Below are 22496 nucleotides of genomic sequence, written 5' to 3' on the forward strand. Positions count from 1 at the left end.
TTATTTATGCTTGTCTGGACATGTCCTTAAAAATATTAGATTTTACATAAATTTATGACAACCTTGAGCTCTTTATATTATGGAGATGTATACAGATCTGCCTTTTCATACTAAAATTAGTCACAGAAAAAAGGTAACAATAAATGTAAAAGATTCTTGTTCATTTAAATTTTTCATTCTCAAATGTTCTTAAGAGAAAAAGAGAGAGGTCAGCAAACACTTGTTTGTTCACATATTATCTCGGACATAAAACACCTCACAAATATTAATTCTCCTCTCTATGCACTCATAAAGTAAAGGTTGTACAGGAAATTAACAGAAACACTAAAAATACAAATATATAAAAAGTCATAAGTGTTAACCCCTATCTCATTTTAGCATATTCATAAAGTCTATTTCTGCATAACAATTAATGACTAATGCTGTTTCAGCACCAACTTGGCAGATAACTAGAAAGCTTCTGTATGTTAAAATGTAAATGATCTTACTGACCAAATAAAAAGGGACATATATTTCTTTTCCATAAGAAAATCTAGCCAATAAACAACTAAAACAGGGTTGCAATTGCAATAACATTTTCTTTGGAAGAAACTAAAAACCTCTTTCTTCAGTAAAAAGAAACCTTATCAAACATCTTACTAGAAATCTAATAATGTAAGGTACCTAACAAGATAAGTCACCTGTGTTGTCTGCAAGACGATTTGTAATACGTGTTTCTATTGATACAGATGTAATCCCTGTCCTTCAAAGAGAGAGCAATAATGCACTTCTAGTCAGCTAATCTCAGTCGTGCACTTCAATGTCTTAGGTGTTTCAAGTGAGATAAATGCTGCTGCATATGGACTGAGAGTTGGCATAGTTTAACAAATCCAGGTTTATAATTATTTCTGAAACTATTTTACAATGTTCCAAATCCATGTGACAAATCTGTCTTAAATTTCTTTCCTCCCTATTTGTTGAAACTTGGTCATTTCAAACTCAATTTGAAGACAAGCTTTCAAATCCTAACCTTGTCCCCATGCTCTCCTTTCCTCAATATTGGGTGGGAATTTTATTTCCCCTTTTCCTTCATTCATGTTTTCACTCTATTATTCATTCATTTGTTCAATCATTTAATCAAAACAACGTTAAGTTTTAGGTGAAGTAGACCAATAGACTCTAGTTTTTTAAAATTAATGTCTAATGGAAATTAGGAATAAACAATACACACAAAATGTAATAAGTTCTGCAATAGATGTAAGAACAAAGTTACATGAAAGAATAATAAAAAAGTTTGGGAGAGGCTAGTTAGATACCAGATTATAAAAACACTGTATGCTAATAGTTTATACTTAATGTAGTTTGCGGGAAACCACTAAGGAATCTAGCTGGGAACAGATTTAATCAGATTTAGACTTAAGAAAATTAACCACCTAACTTAAGAAAGGTAAATAATAAAATGCTTTTTTACCTCCACTGTAAACTATGATGTATTACAATTCTTATAAGGCTCAAGAATGACAAACATGATTTTACTGGTGAATTTCCATGTTTAATATGTATATTACCTTTTTTTTTTTAAGTTGCATGTTAACCTGGTATAAAGTATTATCTCTGCTTTATGCTTTGAGTAAAAAGCCAAAAAAAAAAAAAAAGAAAAGACAAGTTAAATTGTTACCCCAATATGTACTATTACATATGCCTTTTCTTTTAGAAAATGTCAATTATAATTACTATTCTCACACAAAAAAGAACAAGCAAAATAAATAATGTAAATTTTTGGGATATGTACATATGTGGTAAATATGTTATAAAGAGCACATGTCTTAAACACAACATACTTGCTGTTCTCAAAGGACAGTGTTGACCACTGAGGAAACAACAGGTAGAAAGGATTTTGAGGAAGCCATACTGCAATGGGGGTTCAAGAAATCCCACATTGTGGGGATGGTGACCTGATTTGGACAGGTGCTAGATTTCTTGTACTGATGTTGTGATTGTAGAGAAATTTTAAGTGTCTATTTGAGGTCAATCAAAAATTACATGCTTGAGATGCTCTTATTTACATTTTATTATTTTTTAAAATGCCAATCAGAATTATTATTACTATTATACTACTCTTTGAGGTGATCTTAGGAGTTGCTGATGGAAAGGAAGGCACTCATATGGCACTAAAACAGTTGAGGAAGAATCAAGATATAGGGAAGGGTGTTAGTGAGAGACAGTACAGTGCAATAGTTAAAATTACAGACTTTGAAACTAACCTCCCTAATTTGAATTCTGGCTCCATCACTCACTGAGTGAGGTACAGTGAGTTAATGAAATTTTCTTTGCCTCAGTTTCTTTGTAAAGATACTACCTATCTTATAGCATTGTTAGGATTAAAATAGTTAATATATGTTATATACTTAGAGCATTGTCTAGCTTATAGTCATCTGATTGTTAATATTATTTTGGTGAAATTGTGAAGAAATTTTAATTCCTTGCACTTCTTTTCTGTTTTCTATATTGCTAAGGAATATTATGCTTCACTTGTAAAATAAGTTTCATGTATGTCTGTATATCATTTTAATGTCATATCAGAACATTGTATAATAGTCACCATTGAAGAATTATTTAATTTACTAGGAGAATATACCTTCATTTGACTTACCATTTCTAAGTTGATTAGGGCTTAAACTCTGTGAAATTACATATTAACTTGAAGAGTAATGATAGACCAAGTTATTTCTGCCTTACGGAAAAGATAAACCTTAATGCTTAACATTTTATTGCCTTGTGTGACATTAATCAGGTTTGTCTTTAACATTGCAAATTTATTTCAGTGTTCTTTTTCTTAGTGATTTTGTCATCCTTAAACTAATTTTACCATCCTGCTTATGTTCTCATTCATGAGATAAATACATTTTTTGTCATTTGCTCAGTATATATTTGTCAGAGTCATGGTTTTTATTTTGTCTATGTTAAAGCCATGTTTTAACTTTTTCAAAATGTATACCTAATTATTTATAAGTCACTTTTGTCACTTTCCCATCTTGTATAGTAGTAATAAGCAAAAGTAATAACCCCAAAAAATGCAAATATAAAATAAATCTCAATAACAAATTTAGTAGTGTTGGAAATTAGGCAATCCTTTTCTGGATATGGACATATTATTATAATATTTGGGAAGCTTATTTCCTAATCCCCTAAGAGCAGTCAAGTTGTCCTTTGACCCTCAGGGAATCATTGCTTCTATATTTTATTCCAGAATATGAAGGCCTGGGGGATTTACTGTGCCCTAAACTTCAACATCATTCTGCAGCCTACTCCCCTCTTTATGCCTATTGAAAAATTTGAGAGTTCTCATTTTTTCAGTTTAGATCAAAAGGAATTCTACCACTATGAAATTGTTTAGTACTGGTGACATGCAGCAAAGGTTTTGTTTTGGACTCTGCACAGGCTTGTCTTTCTCCCTCCAGGTAGGATATTTTTGAATGAAGATATCAGCTGAGACTCAGATCAAACAAGCTTACTCAATTTCTTTTTGGGCTTACTTTGTGGACTGCCTGTTCTTCATTAAACAGTATGTCTTAAGTTGTGAGTGCATGGTGGGAGGAAGAATGTGGAGCAAGTGGGTAGAGAATAAACAAATATTACTTAATTCTTGATTACCCCCAAATCCTTTGGAAGTTAATCTCCAAGAAAACTTGATCTTCATGTCACTATTAAAAGGCTTCCCAGACAACTAAGCTGAGCCATCTCCTTTCAGCCTTTTCTCATTGTTAATCATTACAGTGACCTGAAAAGTGTGCTGTAGAGTGGATGGAGATAGAGAAGTGAAGAGAGAGAATAACATGTTGGTTAGAATGTGACAATACAAAGAAAGACATGACAATTTAGGCAAAAGACATTTAATAGAAAAAATAGTCATAATGCTAGAGAATGGTTGAGATTAAAAAGACAAGTGGAAGAATTAGTCTTGAATAGTAGAAGGGACACCTATTCTTCCAAGTTTAGAAATAAACTTAGACGTGTTGATAAAAATATAATAATGCTTTTCATTAGCCTTGCACTTCACATATTTGGTTCATATTTGACATTTATTGCATCTTTCCATATTATTTATCCTTAAACTAAGGCCCAAATATCTGCTTTCTCCATTCCTTTTTTAAAAAATAACTTTTGAAAAGTTACCTTCAGTTTTGGATAATACATTTGTTCAATAAAGTAATATTATGACCATAGTCTTATAAGTATAATCTAGAGCAGTGATACAAAGCGGTTCATACTTGTTTTCTAGATTCAAAATTCAAGGTCTACAATTCATTAGCTGGGTAACTTTGGGCAAGACATTTAATCTTGTTGTGTCTTGGTTTTCTCATCTGTAAAATAAGAACAATAATTTTACTTATTTCACAGGGATGTTGTGCTAATATGTAAAACCATTTATGCCAAATCCAGGGAGTGTCCTCAAGAACTTTTAGCTAGCATTATTCTGTGTTCGGTCCTTGGCATTTCAGAAATTGTTTTAATACTTCCTTTCTCCATGGTAGATTAATAGCTGAAGATGTTGAATACTATAAATATAAATTAAGCATATAATTAAAGAAAATGTCTAATTTTATTGAATGCATCATGTTAAAAATCTTGTATACACATGTGTGTATTAAAATATTATATATTATATATATATACTGCTGTCAAGAGACTAATAATTATGCTGTATTTGGCTAAAAAGATGATAAAAGATCACAAACAACAAAAGAAAAAAATAGATAAGCTGGACATTGTCAAAATGAAAAACTTTTGTCCTCAAAGAATACCATTAAGAAATTGAAAAGACAACCCACAGAATGGTAGTAAATATTTGCAAATCCTATAGTTGATAAGGGACCTGTATCTAGAGTACATAAAAAAAAACTTTTACAACTCAAAAAGAAAAAGAAAAATAGCAATTAAAAATGGGCAAAAGAGCTGAACAGATATTTCTTCAAAGAAGATATACAAATATTCAAGAAGTACATGAAAATATTCTCAATTTCATTAGGCATTATGGAAATGCAAATCAAAACCACAAGACATCATTTCTCACTAGGATGGCTATAGTCAATAAGAAAGTTAATAAAAAATCATTGGCAAGGATATAGAAAAATGGAACCCTTACACACTCCTGTAGGGAATGTGAAATGGTACAGCTAATCTGAAAAACAATCTGGCAGGATCTCAGAATCTCTAACGTAGAATTATCATATAACCATTTCATTCCTTACAAACCCAAAAGAAATAAAAATATTATGTCCACACAGAAACTTGTATTTGAATGTTCATAGCAGTATTATTGATAATGGTCTTAATGTGTAAACAACCAAAATTTCCATATACTGTTGAATGGATAAGTAAAATGAGGTAGATCCATACAATTCAATACTATTTGGCAACAAAAATAAATGAAGTACTGGCATGTGCTATAACATAAACAATTCTTGAAAACATTATATGAAGTGAAGGAAGCCACTCTTAAAAGACAATGTATTGTTTAATTTAATTCCTATGAAATGTCCATAACTTGAAAATCAATATAGACAGAAAGTAGATTATTGGCTGCTTAAGACTCGGAAGTTTGGCATGGGGGTTGGAAAATGATTGTTAATAGGCATGGAGTTTCTTTTTGAAGGGATGGAGATGTTCTAAAACTGATTCTGGTGATGGATACACAATTCTGGGAATATACAAGAAAGTATTGAATTGAATTCACACTTAAAATTGGTGAATCATTTGGTAGGTGAATCATATATTAATAATGCTTTTTGTATAAAACATAAAACATTTGGAAACAAGAAAGTAAAATATTTTTTTCATTCTTCCACAATCATTTATTAATCCCATACTATTATCAGATAATGTTCTACTTGTGGATACATTAAGGTTTAAATACTTAATGATAAAAATGGCACTTATCGGGGCTTCCCTGGTGGCGCAGTGGTTGAGGGCCCACCTGCCAATTCAGGGGACACAGGTTCGTGCCCCGGTCTGGGAGGATCCCACATGCCGCGGAGCGGCTAGGCCCGTGAGCCATGGCCGCTGAGCCTGCGCGTCCGGAGCCTGTGCTCCGCAACGGGAGAGGCCACAACAGTGAGAGGCCCGCGTACTGCAAAAAAAAAAAAAAAAAAAAAAAAAAATGGCACTTATCTATATTATCTAGAAATTCATTTACATTTCATGGAATTTCAGATTTAACAAGGTATCTGGAAAATCATAAGGCTGCAAAAGACTACAAGGGATCAGTATGGTCTCAAACAAACGATCATTTTACAGTGAATGAGAGAGCTCTCCAGTGAATTGTTCAAAGACACACAGTTTCATTAAACATAGTTTAAACTAAGTCTTATAATTTTCAATGCAATTTTTTCCTGTACTTTACCTTCTTTTTTTGCCCTAGAGGTATTGAAACTCTCAAATGTCTCAATTGTCAGCAATCAAGTGATCACAGAAAATTTTGAAGCTAGTTAAAATTGTGGAATTGTTGGCCAAAATTAAAGCAGCCTAGACTTCCAGGTCATGTTTTAAAGAAGGGCTTGAGAAAATATCTAGTTTATTCACCTGGTTGGAGTTACTTCCACAGTGTCCATGCCAAGAATTTGACCACTTTGTTCCTGACATCTCAATCTATCTTTTCACAAATAGTTTAAAAAATAAACTTCAAGGAATGTCACACATTGTAAGACATTATTAATTAAAATTTTAGATTACAATGGTTAATGTTAAGAATATAATATATATAATATCTTATTGTTACAAAATCTTAGTCGTAGCTTTGAGTTAAAACAACAGAAAGTAATATTTGCAGAGAATTATGTATGTTTCATAATCTAATTCTGATATGTTATATTGGCTTTTTAAAGTAAATAAAGGGAACTCTAGATTACTATAGCGGTTTTTGGTTTTTTGGCCAATAGGATACATCTATTTTCTACTAATCTTTGATATAGAGGAATACCGTTGAATGAAGAGTTGATGGTTAACCTATATTATACTGTTCACCCAAACTGAATCTTGGAGTTAGTAAGTTTTTCATCTGTTGATCTTTCAGAAAATTTCTTTTATTTTGGCCTGGAACCTGAAGCTTCATTGATTCCCATCTCTATGGCCTTGGCCCCCAAAGGATGAATTTACTATTGGAAGCTTACAGATTTTGGTGTTGTTTAGCTTAAGTTATAGTTATTGCCAAGTTTTATTTGTACTAAGCTGGAATACATTACTCATATTTCCGCCTTCTTGAAATGAAATAAGGCAGAGCATTTTATGATTTTAAAAGTAAAAAAAAAAAAAGTGTCCATTTACTATGATGGATTTCAAGTGAGTTCATCAAACTGTCCGTATTTTATTCTAAATGCTCTAGTAAAATAATATTCTTTCCTATGCCAAGTGATGTTTCAATCTACCGACAACTAAACCATCACAAATCACTAAAGGCTTTTCACCTATTGAAGCAAGCTGTTCAAATGTATACCACATCGTTGGCCACCTACGAACCAAGCTTTAGAGTCTTTGACAACACTTGCAATTTTCAAATTTTTTATATTTAATGACATCTTTTGCTATAATCTTTCTGAAAAGCTAAGAATATACAACTTGCCACATTCTTAGTCCAAAGAAAAAGAAAGTACATTATTGCATCCTCAAATGACATCTGTTAGCGCATATGACAAGGCAAACCTAACTAATGAAGAGGATATCCTAAATGTTTTCTATATTTTCTTTATGCTTTTTCTAGTTCTGTGTCAAACTTGTAAATTTTTACGATATAAAAGTTAATATGATAATGACGAACATAATACAAGTATACATACGTGGAAAATGTCAATTTTTGAAACCACATAAACTAGGGTTATTACAGAGTTTGCTACTTAAAATACAGTCTTTCTTCTGATTAATATATGCAGTCAATGCTGATAAAGATGTCTACTTGTATATGTAAATGTATGCATATATGTCTTAATCAGTGACTACATATAATAAACTCTAATTTTAACTTCATCAATTTTCTTCTAGTTCAACTGCAATACATTTTTTTTAAAAGAATGTACTTTTTCTACATTTCCTGTTATTCTGTCTCTTCATCACTTAGTTATCTTTATTTATTCTTATCCATATACCAGAAGTAACAATAGAAACACTATTTAATAAATTGATAATTAGCTTATTCTCCTTTCAAATAGAACTGGAGAAGAAACTGAATTCCATCTCTATCCATATATTTGCAAATCTCTTCATGTTCTTTTAACTGTAGAACGAATTAACATGAAAATTTTCTTTAACAAATGCTTAGAGTAGTATATCTGGCTTGAATAATATCAGTCTTAAATAAATCTACTTAGATTTATTATTGATGAAATAGTCCATTTTGTTTAAAATATGTTTAATCTTCATTGTTTTCCAGAAACTCTTTTACTAATTATAAATTATATAGCTCTAACAAAACTAAAATATATTTTTTATGTTGTTCAAGTAAAGATTGTCTTATATAAAAAAAATACAATAAGAATAATTATAAATACTTATTGTAATAAAGCCCACCACCTAAGTATACCATTTATTGAATTTACTTAGATCAGGATCTGAATTTCGTTTATCAAACCTTTGCCAATTTCTGCTTACAATATCATTATTGACCAGGGGATTTTTCAAGAAACTAATGCCTGTGGCTGGCGATTTTTATTTTGGCCAGCCAAAAAAATTCATTCTGTTATTTCACTAATACTTTGTGGGTCATTACATTCAATAGTTACACCTGACACACCTGTACAGTCTTCTAATTTTTGTGAAATGTTGTCTTGAATCCACTCTTCTATAGAAGCAAAAGAACATTCTCCAGCACCATGAGTTTCATTTTCACTTTCCCTATCAGAATCAATCACTAAGTATTTTTGTCTTTTTGTTGGTCTAATATTAACATCGTCTGAATCAGAACTATATTCTGAAGAACTATCATCTTCTGAGACACTAGTATATATGTTGCTTGGACAATCAGAGAGAGTATCTGCATAAAATTCACTGAAAAATTCTTCTTCACTCAAAATTTCACAATGCGTCATTTTTGAAAATCTTACATTTATAATACACATAAGATTGGAACAAAAACCTAACGAAGCAAAATGTGAATGATAATGACAATCATTAGTTGTATAATGAACGCTTGATCAATTTTAAGCTCTAACAACTTCACAAGGTGATGTTAATTGTATCACTCTCTAAAAACATATTGATACGTCTCCGGTCAATAACGTTTGGGTAACAAAAGAGGTATTAATACATCTCCGGTCAATAATGTGCTATTATCCAGAAATTTTTAATGATGATGTATTATTTTATATAATCTGAAATCATATACAACAATAGGATACATTTGGCCCACTATTAATTCTTTGTAGTATGTGCCTTTTCTGTTAAACCACCAGGTTTAATATTTATTCCTGGATAGCATAGTGACCTTCAATGAAAATGAAATTTAAATATGAATAGCTTTTATTAGAAATACTAAAAATATTAAATATAGACCTTGAATATGAAATAGGTCCAGGGAAAACTTAATTTAAAAATATACATACACAGTAGGTGGAATAATGTTACCTGTTAAACAGTTTTGAAATAGCTGATAAAAAAAGCTAATGAACTCTAAAGATCATGGTACATCCTGTATGTATTTATTTATTTGTACATACATTTTAATAAAGAGGTATGAAAAGTAAGTTTAGGCACCATATAAATATTTTTAATTATCACAGAATAGAGATAATATACATCACTTTAAATTATTAATATTCAAAAAATTTCATTTAAGTTGGTAAATTTTTGACAGTATTTCAAATTATTAATGTGTAAAACTATTCATTTACTCTTTCTTTCAAATATCATTTATCATGTGTCTACAATGAGTAAGGTGCTATCCTAAGAACTAAGAGTATAACAGTGAACAAGTAAGATGAAGTTTGTGGAACTTATGGAACATGCAGTCTAGCTCTGTGCAGAAAATTTAATACATTAGAGTAACTTGGGATCTGGGAGGAACATCTGATACTCTATTAGAAGTTATTTTTCCCTTGAATTGTGTTTAGTTGTACAATACATTTCTGAAAATATTATTTTTTTAAGGAAATGATCTGCCGCATCTCTATACAGCCCTGTGTACAAAGGGCAAACTGGGCTTCCCCTTAGGCAAGGATTGATTTTAGCATATTTCTTGTGAACAGTAATCGATCCCTCTTCCTTTTATTCCTCTTTTAAAAAAATACTATTAAAGATCTTTAAGCACAAGTATAGTCCTTAACAGAAATGACACTGAGAGAAAAATTGAAAAGGGAAACATAAAAAAAAAATTAGTTCCATGTTATGTGATTCATTACCTCAGCAAATAAGTATAAATACTTTATAAGATTAGTTCATGATGTGCAAATTTTTGTAATAAAGTGACCCTTTCATATACATACAAAATCAGACTTTTTCACAGGCGTTTAAAAAATCAGAACAAAAGCAAATTATTGATTTCATTGTTGAAGAACTGTGATTTGCAAAATGAAAAGACACTGTAGCCAAAAATTTCTGGCTTTTCCTTCTTCTGACATCACCTAGGAAGCCCTTTTTGAACTATTTTAATAAAGTAGAAATATTGGGACTTCCCTGGTGGTGAAGTAGAAATATTATTTATCACAGAAGGAAATTCTTTACATTAAATGATTGAAATAAATGCTAAGGAACACTTATGAGTTACTATGAAAATCCTTTAGATGTGGGTTTGTAGGATATTTTTTAACACTATTGTTCCTTCTTGGAATTTTTTTAGTTATATTGTTGCTGTAGAATCAATTCAAGACATATAGCAACTCTATAAAAATTTAAATCTGCTACAATAAAAAATAACTAATACTTTTTAATAATTTTAATAGTAGATTTTGTGTACATGTGTGTGTGTGGTGTAACTTTATAATACAACTGTGTGCTGAATCTTTGTGTTTTAGAAGTAGCTCAGTAGAAGAAATAAAAATAAAATTGAAGTATGAAAATGAAAGAATTCTTACAACGAATGGAATGTTTTTCAAGTAGATGAATATTATCTTCTTCACCATTATCAACAACAACAAAGCAGGATACATTTCTTAAAATAGACTGTCTTTGATTTGAATATGAAAGCCTAAAATGGAAACATATTTGAAGAGCATCTGAATAGAAGAAATGGACTGTGCCTAAAATGATCCCTTAAAAAGCTTATAATTTTCATAGGATCCTCTGTGATTATGCTTAATTAGTCTTCAAAACTGTCATAAATGCACATTTCATTGTGGTTATTTTCTAGAATCTTAACAATTACAAAGTTCTATATAGTCAAACTGCAATTACATGAGTGAATAATTACTTGTTATAATATCACTATTTATTATACATCTCTATCAGTTTATCTGGTGTAATCTGAATATCCTCTTTGTGTACAACACTAAACAATTTAAAGGCAATTTTTAAATTGCCAATTTTTAAAAACTCCTCAACTCAAATCAACTTCCAATCTTAGACAATAGACTAGAATTTTATCAATTCACAAAAAACTCACAATTTTACCATTTGTGAGTTAGAACACAAATGAAAACTGTCTTTGCAGAGTTGTCAGTCTAATTTAGCAACAAAACAAGTAAAGAAAATCATACACAAAAACAGGACAAGAGGAAATTCCTTTCTACGCAGGCCTCCACATACTTCCTTACTGCTTGTGAGGATTAAGTATTGGTGGTAGTTGTCCTCCGAGCCACTCATTGTACTCACCCAGAACCTTCATTTCTTATCAATTTACAAAGAAATTCTGAAAATCAAATTTGGCTAATTTTCAATGTGACACATTTATATACTGACTTAAAATCATTACTCATGCCATGTATGTATATGAGATACTCAAAGGACTAACACAATGTAATGAATGAAAGGAAAAAATGAATATTCAAAGCAATTTTTAATACTAATATATCACATAATAGTCCTGAGTAAAATATGGATGAAGTGAACTTTATTTTGACAATGTAGAAAAGCAAAGACATTTAAATTTCATTTGTTCTACCAAAGCAAACTCTAATTTATGGCTTATTAGAAGGGTTATTGGTAAAGATTTTTTAAAAAACATGCTGCTGGCTAGAAACCATGAGAAATGTCAGGTATTTCAAAACCATAAACAGAAACCACATAAATAAAGTTTGTCCATTTTCTCTGGCATTGCTTTAAGGGCTATGAAAGACAAGTAAACCATGTACAGGAGATTTTAGAGTCTGGACTCTGGAAGGGTCACTGCTCTTATCCTGAGTCTGGAAGGCTGTATTCTCCAGCTCAGAAATGCCTACTTTTCAAAGCTACTGATTGAACATAGCAAACTCTAATTAGTCTTATTGCCACTGCTTCTGCCTCTAGCACAAACACTGTGGAATGTTCCAAGTCATGCTGGTAGCACTGAGCAGAAAGTGAAGGTGAAGTGAACAGGGGAATGAAAAAACTGAGGAGCAAAATATTCACAGAATTCTTTGGTCTCATCTATGTTTCAGGTTTATAGTGTCCATTTGTCTCAAGTAATCCATGTTTTGAAATATCCTGGATATCAGAAATCTAATTTGATATACTGGATAAAATGTAAATTTATTAGCATATTAGATAGAGCTTGAAATTTGTGGTAAGATAGTACCAGGCTTAAATCCCCATTCTAGCATGTTCAATCTATTACTCCTGAGTAGATTATTTAACTTCCTAAGCCTTAGCTTTGCCATTTTTAGAATGGATATAACATACCTTGCAGGAGTTGTGAAAGGATTAAATTTCAAAAGTTTGTTTAACATGTAGAGCAATGCCTGATATATACTATATACTTAACTTGTGCATCACCAGCACCAGTAGTGCTAAGCATTGACATCAAACAAAATGGCAGAAGCTAAAGCTACCTCATTTTCTCTTTTTCTTTCTCACTCACCCAGTACGTGTGTGTAAATATCCATGTAGACCTCTAATGAAGTACTAACATTATTCTTATTCTTTCTTCTTGATTTCTTCTAATGCTAATCTGGTGATTAGTCAAAATTAAATCTTGGCTTATACTTGCTCAAAAACTTTCAATGTTATACCATTATTTTAAAATAAAAACACAAATATATAACAAAGTCTCCTTAACCCTACAAAATTTTGTTCTGCCAAAATCTCAAGCTCATTGTCTCCACCTCTTTGCCTTTCCCACCATCCCATCACACTTGAATTTCCTTAAACAGAACAAAGCACCTTCCCACCTCAGATCATTGGTACATGCACTTACCTATGTCATGAATATTCTTTAAGTCTTCATTTGACTAATATCTGCTTCATCCTTTACAACTCAGTTTTTGCATCACATATTTAAAGAGGCTTTCCCTGTTTCACTCTCCTATAGCATCCTATAATTTTCCTTTGTAGTATTTACCATACATATAATTATCATTCATGGTTATAATTTCTTTGCTCCAACATATTCATCTTGACTGTAAGGGCAACTTATGCCTATTTTGGTCACCATTGTATCCCCAGGCCACCTTCTACAGCTCCTGGTACATAGCAATCAGCAATCACTACCCCCTTCAACAATGAATGCTATGTACAGACATCTGTCTAGGTTTCCAGGTTATAGAAAGTTAAACAAATGCTACCACATTAATGGTGGAAGTAGGTAATAACAACACTTAACAACAAATATATGATATAAAGGTGGGAATTAAAGTACTCTACAAGATATAAAACAGTGTGAGGAAATAGAGAGTTTTGAAGGCCAGGTCACTTTCAGTAGAATATTCAGATATGAGATCTTTGTGGAAGTGACGTTTGAGCAGAAAGCTGAATGAGGCAGAGAAAGGATATAAATATTTGGTAGAAGAGTGTTTCCGGCAGAAGGAAGAAAGAACAGCACAAAGGTTATCTGGTGATATTATGCTTGTTATAGTCACAAAACAGCAAGAAGATCAGTGTGGCTGGAATTGTGTGAACAGGGAAAACAGTGATAAGAAATATGATTGGAAAGAAAGTTAGAAAAAGACCATGGGTAGTCTCGTTGAATGACTGAATTCAGGAGTACTGAGAATCACAATTCTAAATATCTATGAGAACTGAAGAAATTAATTAATATATTAATTTCTGATAGGTGCTGATAATTTACAGGTGCTGATAATTTGTTGGGACAAAATGAATCTCAGTGGAAAGAATTGTTCTCTGTCACAAAAGTTGCAATATAGTTGTGAAGACCAGCCATAAAGACATAAAAGATAATTGCATAAGAAAATTTATGGTGACATCATATAATCCTAAGGAAAGGAAAACTAAGAATTTAAATGAAGGAGAGAATGTCATGAAAAGTTTTTAAATATTTCTTAGGCATGGATGAACTTACCTGGAAACTGAGGGGTTATTTAGAATTAGATACCAGAGATTCCAGAGAAGCGAACTATTGTGAGTAAAGTACAAGGGAATTTACAGCACATATTTAGAAGAGGTGAAATTAATTCAATGCATTTTTAGAAAAAATGCCCAGATAGTTGTTCAGAAGTTAGGTATGCAGAAACATGCCTATCAAAATATGGAGTTTAAACCTGCTATTTGTGGGTATGTGTTTAAGACATTGTTGAACTAGGAAAGCAAGCCACTCTGTGTTCTAAGTAAGACAGATTTTGGATAGGGAATTTGAGACCTAAATGGTCTTTGAAAGGGCCGTGGAAGTGAAGGTCAGGGAACTTTCTGCTAATGATCTCAACCTTCAGTTCAATGTGAAACGTTCTGAAAAGTACTATGCAAAGGCACTGGGTTCCTCAAGAACCTTCCATCAACTGTCTACAGTCTTCCATCAACTGTCTCAGTCTACAGCAGTGAAGCCAATTGCTTTTAAGGGCTCACTTAGAAGTTACTTCAAGTTTCCATTGTCCACATATCTGCCTGAATCTGCGTGTGGAGAAATAATGGCTTTTTCTCTTCCACCTTCTATACCTTACCTGAATGCCTCTTATGGCAAACTCTAACCCAGAACTGTATGGAGAGACAATTTCTTAAAAAATGAAGATTCAGGAGTCTCCTCTAAAGGTAAAGCTGAACTTGGAAGGAAGTAAGGCTGATGATCAGTAGAAATAGATAAACCAGCATAGAAAGAAAAATCAGAAGACTGAAGTAGAAGTTTGTACTACTAAAATGAAAAACAGAATGAAAAAGCACTTAAACATGAAAGCTCATTCTATCACATACATGAAGATACCTATTTTCATGCCCTGATATTATTCAGCCACATGAACCAAATTTGTTTCAACTTTTCTTCATATGACATGGTTATAAAATGTTTATTATTCTTGTTATTCTCATCTATTTCTGTTTGTCACTGTCTAATATTTTTAAAATGTGATGTCCAGAACTAAGAACAGGTCTCATAATGAACTCTGTCTAATAGAGGACTATTTCCTTCAATTATTTTGTTGCTATCTGTATATTCACACAGCCAAAGTTTAAATTAATGTTTTAGAATATATTTCACACTTCTGCCTAATATTGAGCTTGCAATCAGAATTTTCCAGTATTTTGCACATGAACCACTGCCAAGCAGGGTCACCTTCCCTGAATCAATTTTGGAATCATCACACAAAATCAATAGCTGAAGCCAAATAAATAAGTGAAATTTCCAAAGGAAACATAGCAAAACATATAAAAAGCAAAGACATACAGACAGCAAGTTAAGATCTGGATGTTGAAGATCAAGTTCATATCTAAAATATTTTGACAAGGAAATTGAAAATTAGAAAAGAATGTTACTTATGAAATAAGCAAAGAATGCATATTTAGATGCAATAAATAAATTAATTCAGTACCAGAGGTAGTAGGAAATCTGAGATGATTTGTTACTGAAGTAGTTAAGAAGAAGAAAAAAATAACATAATAAATTTGTTCAAAAAGCACAAATTAAGTAGATTAGATGAGGAGATATGCAGGATTAAACACAGATCAGAAGCAAATATGTGGTGAGAAATTATAATACCAGATACAAACACTCACTGTAAAGTGTTAGAACTGAGAGAAAATAACGATCTAGGAAGACAACTGGTCAGTAAATTTTCTTCATTAAAATAGTAACCCAGGAACATTGGGAGAACACTGGAGCTTCATGTTTCCAAAAGAATTTGAAATCTTTTTAATTTCAACAGACATGACACAACATGTGATCAATTCATAGTCTCAAAAATAAATTAAAATAGTTATTTAGAATGTTGAGTGTCTTAGCTAGAACTCTTATATGTTTCTGTTTTACACATATTTTACTACAGAATATAAATTTTAATGTGTTTAAAAATATATTGTTACTATTGTGTGATAAATTGCAGATCAGTCCAAGCAGCTGCAAGAAAAACATTTTTATTACTAAATTAATAATTTCGAACTAGACCAGAAGGAACCACTATCCCTCTGGATATGGAGGCATATTGTTCTTTGGCTTAGCTAAGCCAGGAACTCTTAAGAGTAATGAAATGTGCATAATTAAATGACTGCAGTTAGACTTTGATATTTTGGTTGATGAAGTATTTGTTTACATTGATTTTATACGGTTCATATAATTTTAATAGTAGTACTGTGCCCTGTCATGGAATATTTTGAAAAAAGAATTTGAAAATAGAATTACAAAGCATGTATCTCCTTCCTTTTATTTCTACATTTTCATTTAATTTACTAATCTGCTTAACAGATTAAAGAAGAAAATTAAAATAATATTGAGATTTTGTCTAAGAATAACAATGAGAAGACTTTTAAATGGCTGACTGTCTTTAGTAATTTGAAAAGGTGTTAAAGCTCAAAATAAGAACTTTTAAATAAATAGCAACTATAAAGCTTAATGAGATTTATTTCATATAAATTCTTCCCTTGAGGTGAAAAGAGAAATTTCTATACTTTACAATTCGTTGTTTCAATAATAAAAATCAAATCATTAATAATGTTAATAATAATAACAATAGCAAAAATGGCTAACATTTTATATAGAGATTGCTACATTCCAGGTACTGTATTAAATGATTTTAGAATGATTATTTCTAGGGTATGAAATGATGGGTGTGAAATTGTTGTAACTGATTACTCAATTCTATAATGGAGATAACATTAAAAGAAACACACTACGAAGTACACATACTTAAAGTCTAAAATTCAAATGACTTTTAATATCTCTTATAAAGCTGTTAAAATACCTACACATATACATAGTTTGTATATATAGCAAAAAATTAAAGAGAAAAATACGAAATAGGCTTATAGTATTTTAGGACTATTAACTGACTGATATTCAATCAGTTTAAACTCTTTATGAAAATAGTACAGAAAGTCAAATTTAAAAAAAAAATAGATCAGTTGATTTATATATCTAAATATTTTCCCTTAGTATGCTAGTTCCCAGGAGTTCTGAAATCCAATATTCACTATAACAATAAATACTTTAAATATACAGTATAGATATGATTTTTTTCTCCACAAATCATACAGGCAAATCCATACCTAACATATCATGCTATGATAAAAAGTGTATTAAATATCTGGAGTGCCATAACAAAATACCATAGACTGGGTGGCTTAGACAACAGGAGTTTATTTCTCATAGTGCTGAAGGCTGAGAAGTACAACATTTAAGGTATAGGCTGATTGGGTTCCCTGGTGAAGGCTCTATTCTTAACTGGCAGATGGCTATCTTCTCACTGTGTCCTCACATGGTAGTGGAAGAAAGGAAGCAGACTCTCCAGTGTCTCCTCTTATAAGGGCACTAATCTCATCATGAGGGGCCAACCATGATGACTTCACCTAAACCTAATTACCTCCAAAGTCCCCATCTCCAAATAACATCACATTTGCAGTAGGACTTCAACATTGAATTTTGGTTGATAGAACTCAGTCCATGGCAGAGAGGTTGTTAGAAAAATTCAAAAGAAAAACTTTTGTGGCATAAACTTCTAGCTCTTAACTAGAAAGAAAAGGGAAAAAATAGGGCAGCTGTGGAAGTGGATGCAAAAAGATAGATATGCCAGGAGCAATTAAGAAAAAAATCTTTTAAGCACTATTTAACATCCCGAGTATCAATATCTATATCTATATTGCCTATAAAATGTAAATAAAACTATAACAATAATAAAGTCCATTGTGTGATGTCATTTTTTACTTTGAGATTATTAAATATTATATGGTACATTGTGTCCCATGATAAAAATGTGCCAAAGATGCAAAACTAATTTTAAACTTTAAAAAGATTTTTAACACAACAACAGTAATTATTTTAACCTCTGATAATACAGCTATGTCTCTTTTATTTAAAAATTAAATTTCCTTACCATTGTGTAGCTGTGGGCCACTTTCATTAATTCAATACATCCTTGAGCATCTGCAAATGCTCGGATTCCTAAACAGTTAGATGGATGCAAGAGCTTCATGAGGAAATGGCAGCACACTTCTACTACTTGAGGAAGCTGAAGAAGGGAAGCTGCAGCAAGAAGGTTTTCAATGGTTTCTTCCTTTAATTCCAAGCAACCTAAACATTAAGTGAAAAGAATTATGAAACTGTTCAAAACATGAAATAACATGTACCATTCTATTACTCAAAACATTAGTCCAGTCTTCTAGAAATGATCTGAACCTAAATTGATAATCCAAATAAATATAACTCATGAAAAGCCAGCAATTGTTTTCAACATCTTGCATTTCTTAGCTTGTGTAATGTTCAGAATCATGTAGTACATACAAATGCAGCTTCAACTAAAATATCTGTATCCTATTGAACAGGAATTATGGTTGTTCCTTTGGTTGTGGATTAGGAAAGAAAAAAAATAGAAATATTTCACAACACATGACTACAAGCTTAGGAGAGCAAAGATGCACTAACATTTTCTGACAATATATGTGTATAAGAATATGAAATACCTATGTATGGATAATGAACATATGTATATGTATCTATAAATACCTGTGTTGTATGTTGCTAATATTGTATTTAACTCATTGTGCCTATGATTATAATTTCCTATAATTTTTCTTTCTTTTTGGTCAGTTAACTTCAAAAATTAAGCTCTTTAGCGTTTCCCCTTTTTTTCTAACTATTGGAATAACTTATTAAATAATGGAGCTATTCCTGGACTGTTTATAAATCTCATCTGTGAAAACTTCTAGGCTGAACTATTTAGGTTATATTTCATTTAGCAATTCAACACATCTTTAATAGGTATAGTTCCATTCAGATTTTCTATCACTATTGGGTGAGGTTTTCTAGGTCATACATTCTCAGAAATGGTTGATTTCATCTTAATTTTTGTGACACAGATGGCTACTCTTCACTAGAAATATCTCCACTCATTTTTCCTGAACACAGGGTCAGGCCACATACTGCCATGACACATGTCAGTGGATGTGTGTTGCTACCACACTGAGGCATTTATGATGTGAGTGTGCTTCATCCCTACCCTTGCTCTTCTACCAGCTAACTGAAGACAGAAAAAAACCCTCGTGGATAGAGGCTACACGGGAGCAAGGAGCCTGAGCTCTGAATCCATGCCCAGTGCTATGAGCTTCAAACAGCAATATGCAATGTTTAAACTAATAATACTCCCAAAATAAACTCAAGTTTATACTTGTGTATGTACTTGAATGCAATCCCAAGTGTCTAAGTTTGAAACTCAAGTGCAAAACCATAGGGAAAAATAATTGATTAACCTTTATTATTAATATGTTGTCATCTAAATTAGAAGGATATTCTTGCCAGTTGAAATATATTTTCTAACTTTGTGATGCTACTGTAATTTTTTCTTAGATATCTCCTTTTTCCATCATTAGCATTTATTTTTATGACATGTAAGAGAAGTTGTCTACTTTCAAAAATTCAACTTTCAAGGACAGAATATTTATTAAGAAAAGTCTCATAAACAGAATGCCTTTATTGTTTCCCACACCAAAGTTTTTGTTCTGGATTTTTTAAAACTTACAATAATTTGCAAGAATAATACAATAAGCAGTTAAAAACCTTTCACTTAACTTCACCAAGTGTTAACATTTTGCTATATTTATCTATATGTGTGTGTGTTTATACTGTAGTTGCTGAATAATTTGATGGTACTTCTAATCAACCTGTATTTCACCCCTGAATACTTCAATGTGTCTCTAAGAACAGAGCTTTCTCCTACATAGCCACTCATGAATGTAATTCTTTACACTCACGAAATTGATACAATAGTATTTGCTATAATGCAAATTTCCCCAAATGTTCAAATAAGATGCTTTAAAGATTTTATTTTTAAATTCAGAATCTAATTAAATCTCATTACATTAACTTGTTATGTCCCTTTAGTTTTCTTTAATCTAGAACAGTTTCCCAACTATTTTGTCATTCACATTTACGTTACTGAAGGGTTCAGACCAAATGCTTTGTAGAATTCTTCAATTTAGGTCAGTCATATTTTTTCCCCATGATTAGATTTAACTGAAAACTTTTTGGCAGGAAGACTGTATAGGTGATGTTGTACCCTTTTCAGTGCTTATATATAGAGAGGTCCATAATGTCAGTATATCCCTCTGTTGATGGTGTTAAATTTGGTACCTTGTTTAAAATACTGTCTGCCAGACATCTTCATTTTAAAGAAACTCTTCCATTTATACTTAATAAGTAATCTGTTGGGTGAGGGACAACTTTGCTTTCAAACATGACATTTCACCCATAACTTAACATGTTTAACAGATGAAGAGCATTATGTTTTATTTATGAGTTTCATTGAAAGAATAAGAGAGCAAAGGAATCTAATGCATATTTCAAAGTAACACAAGGGATGTGATGAAGAAAAAAGAAAGGTAAAGTGGATGCAATAAATTGAAAGGAAATTAAAACTCTTTTTATTACATATAAATTTCCAATTAAATTAGCTATCTAAAGTTTAGTTTGGTATAAAAGAGAGACACTATCAATAATAAAAGTTATTAAACTTTCAAGATTCTAAAAAATGCACAAGGACCCTGTTCAGATATTATCAACTAGTAGAACATTGAGTATCATGATCAATTGGACAGAGGAGACATTTGCCAATAGTAATAAAATTATCTAAGGTGTTTATGTTTCACATTATCAATAACTTTTTCATTCAATAATAATGTCAAACAAAATCTTCATCTGCAGTTGAAGGATTCATACCAGTTTAAATGATTTTAAGGCTAATTATATTAGTGCAATTATAGATATATATGTTAAAGTTTATGAATATTATAGTAAACATCAAAATAAAGTATTCTACAAATTATGGAAACCTATATTTTATATAAACTTTAGCTGATTTACAAAATATATACCTATACTTATAAAAATAAAAAAAATATAAAATATAGAGGAGCTAACATGAATACTATAAAATCTGTTATTATTTACAGTTGATTATAAGCATAATAATTATATACATATATATATATATATATATATTTAAAATGTCATGATTTAAGACCTTTGGAGGAATTTTACCTAAAAGTTTTCAGTAAGATTATCAAGAAGATATTTGTATGCTTTTTAGCATAGATTATATGAAAATCAGCTTAAAAAGGATATGGTTTCAGTTGGTATGGTTTTTATAGATTCCATTTTTGTTGTGATTTCAGAACAGTGGGAGAGTGATTTTCTTTAATTTTAATTGATTAGTTATTCTCAATAACATCTGTTCAGAAAAGAATTAACACAGCAAGCCTGAACTGCTCTCCTTGAAAAGTCCTACTTGCAAGATTTGCCCTTGACTAGTGCCTGAAAACTTAGATTTCAAGAGGGTTCCCACCATTAAGTAATATAAATGGCTCACTGTGCCTAAACTGTTGGTGTAAGCATTATGGTTTATGCTTAACAACTGCTTTCCTTCTGGGAGTCTTGAATTTTGGTATATACTAAGCAGAGGTTGCCTATGTGATTAGCCCTCAACAAAAACCTGGGACTCCAAGTCTCTAATGAATCTCCCTGTTGGCAGCAACTCACAGGTTTCGTCATAACTCTTTGCAAAGGAAATTAAATGCCTCCTGTGCTATTCCACTTGGAATGCTGACCTTGGAAGTTTGCTCCTGGTTTCCCAAGGACTATGCCCTGTGTACCATTTCCCTTTCCTCATTATTCTTTGAACCCTTTTGATATAACAAATCAGAGCCATTGGTTTGTCTGTATGCTGAGACTTGTGAGCCACCCTCTCATGAATCATCCAACCTGGAGGGTTAGTCTTGGGGATGTCTCAACACAGCATTCTAATTAGAATAGTTGGGGTGGTGGGTGATGTTTGAGATATACTGTGCCCATGTGTTGGAAGATACAACATTGCTAAGATTTCAACTGACCCCAAATTAATCTATAGATTTATTATAATCATATTTAAAATCCCAGCAGACTTTTTGTAGAAATTGCAAAACTGATCTAAAGTTCCTATGTAAATGCAATGACCTAGAAAAACCAAAACAATTTTGAGAAAGAACAAAGTGGGAGTAAT

General features: G+C 31.5%; 1 protein-coding gene across 2 annotated transcripts in view; it reads right to left on the minus strand.

Annotated features, from left to right (window-relative positions):
• The window catches only part of KLHL1 (kelch like family member 1), a gene marked incomplete at its 5' end in the record, with an annotated part of 376374 nt that overhangs the window by 168971 nt on the left and 184907 nt on the right, over nt 1-22496 (minus strand). For both annotated transcript variants that reach the window (XM_082675722.1, XM_082675721.1), the window contains one exon: nt 18342-18538. In XM_082675722.1, the coding sequence (XP_082531848.1) occupies nt 18342-18538 (197 nt within the window). The remainder of the gene's footprint in view (nt 1-18341; nt 18539-22496) is intronic.

Source organism: Grampus griseus (assembly GCF_964374135.1).
Source record: "Grampus griseus genome assembly, chromosome: 18".
Classification (NCBI taxonomy): domain Eukaryota; kingdom Metazoa; phylum Chordata; class Mammalia; order Artiodactyla; family Delphinidae; genus Grampus; species Grampus griseus.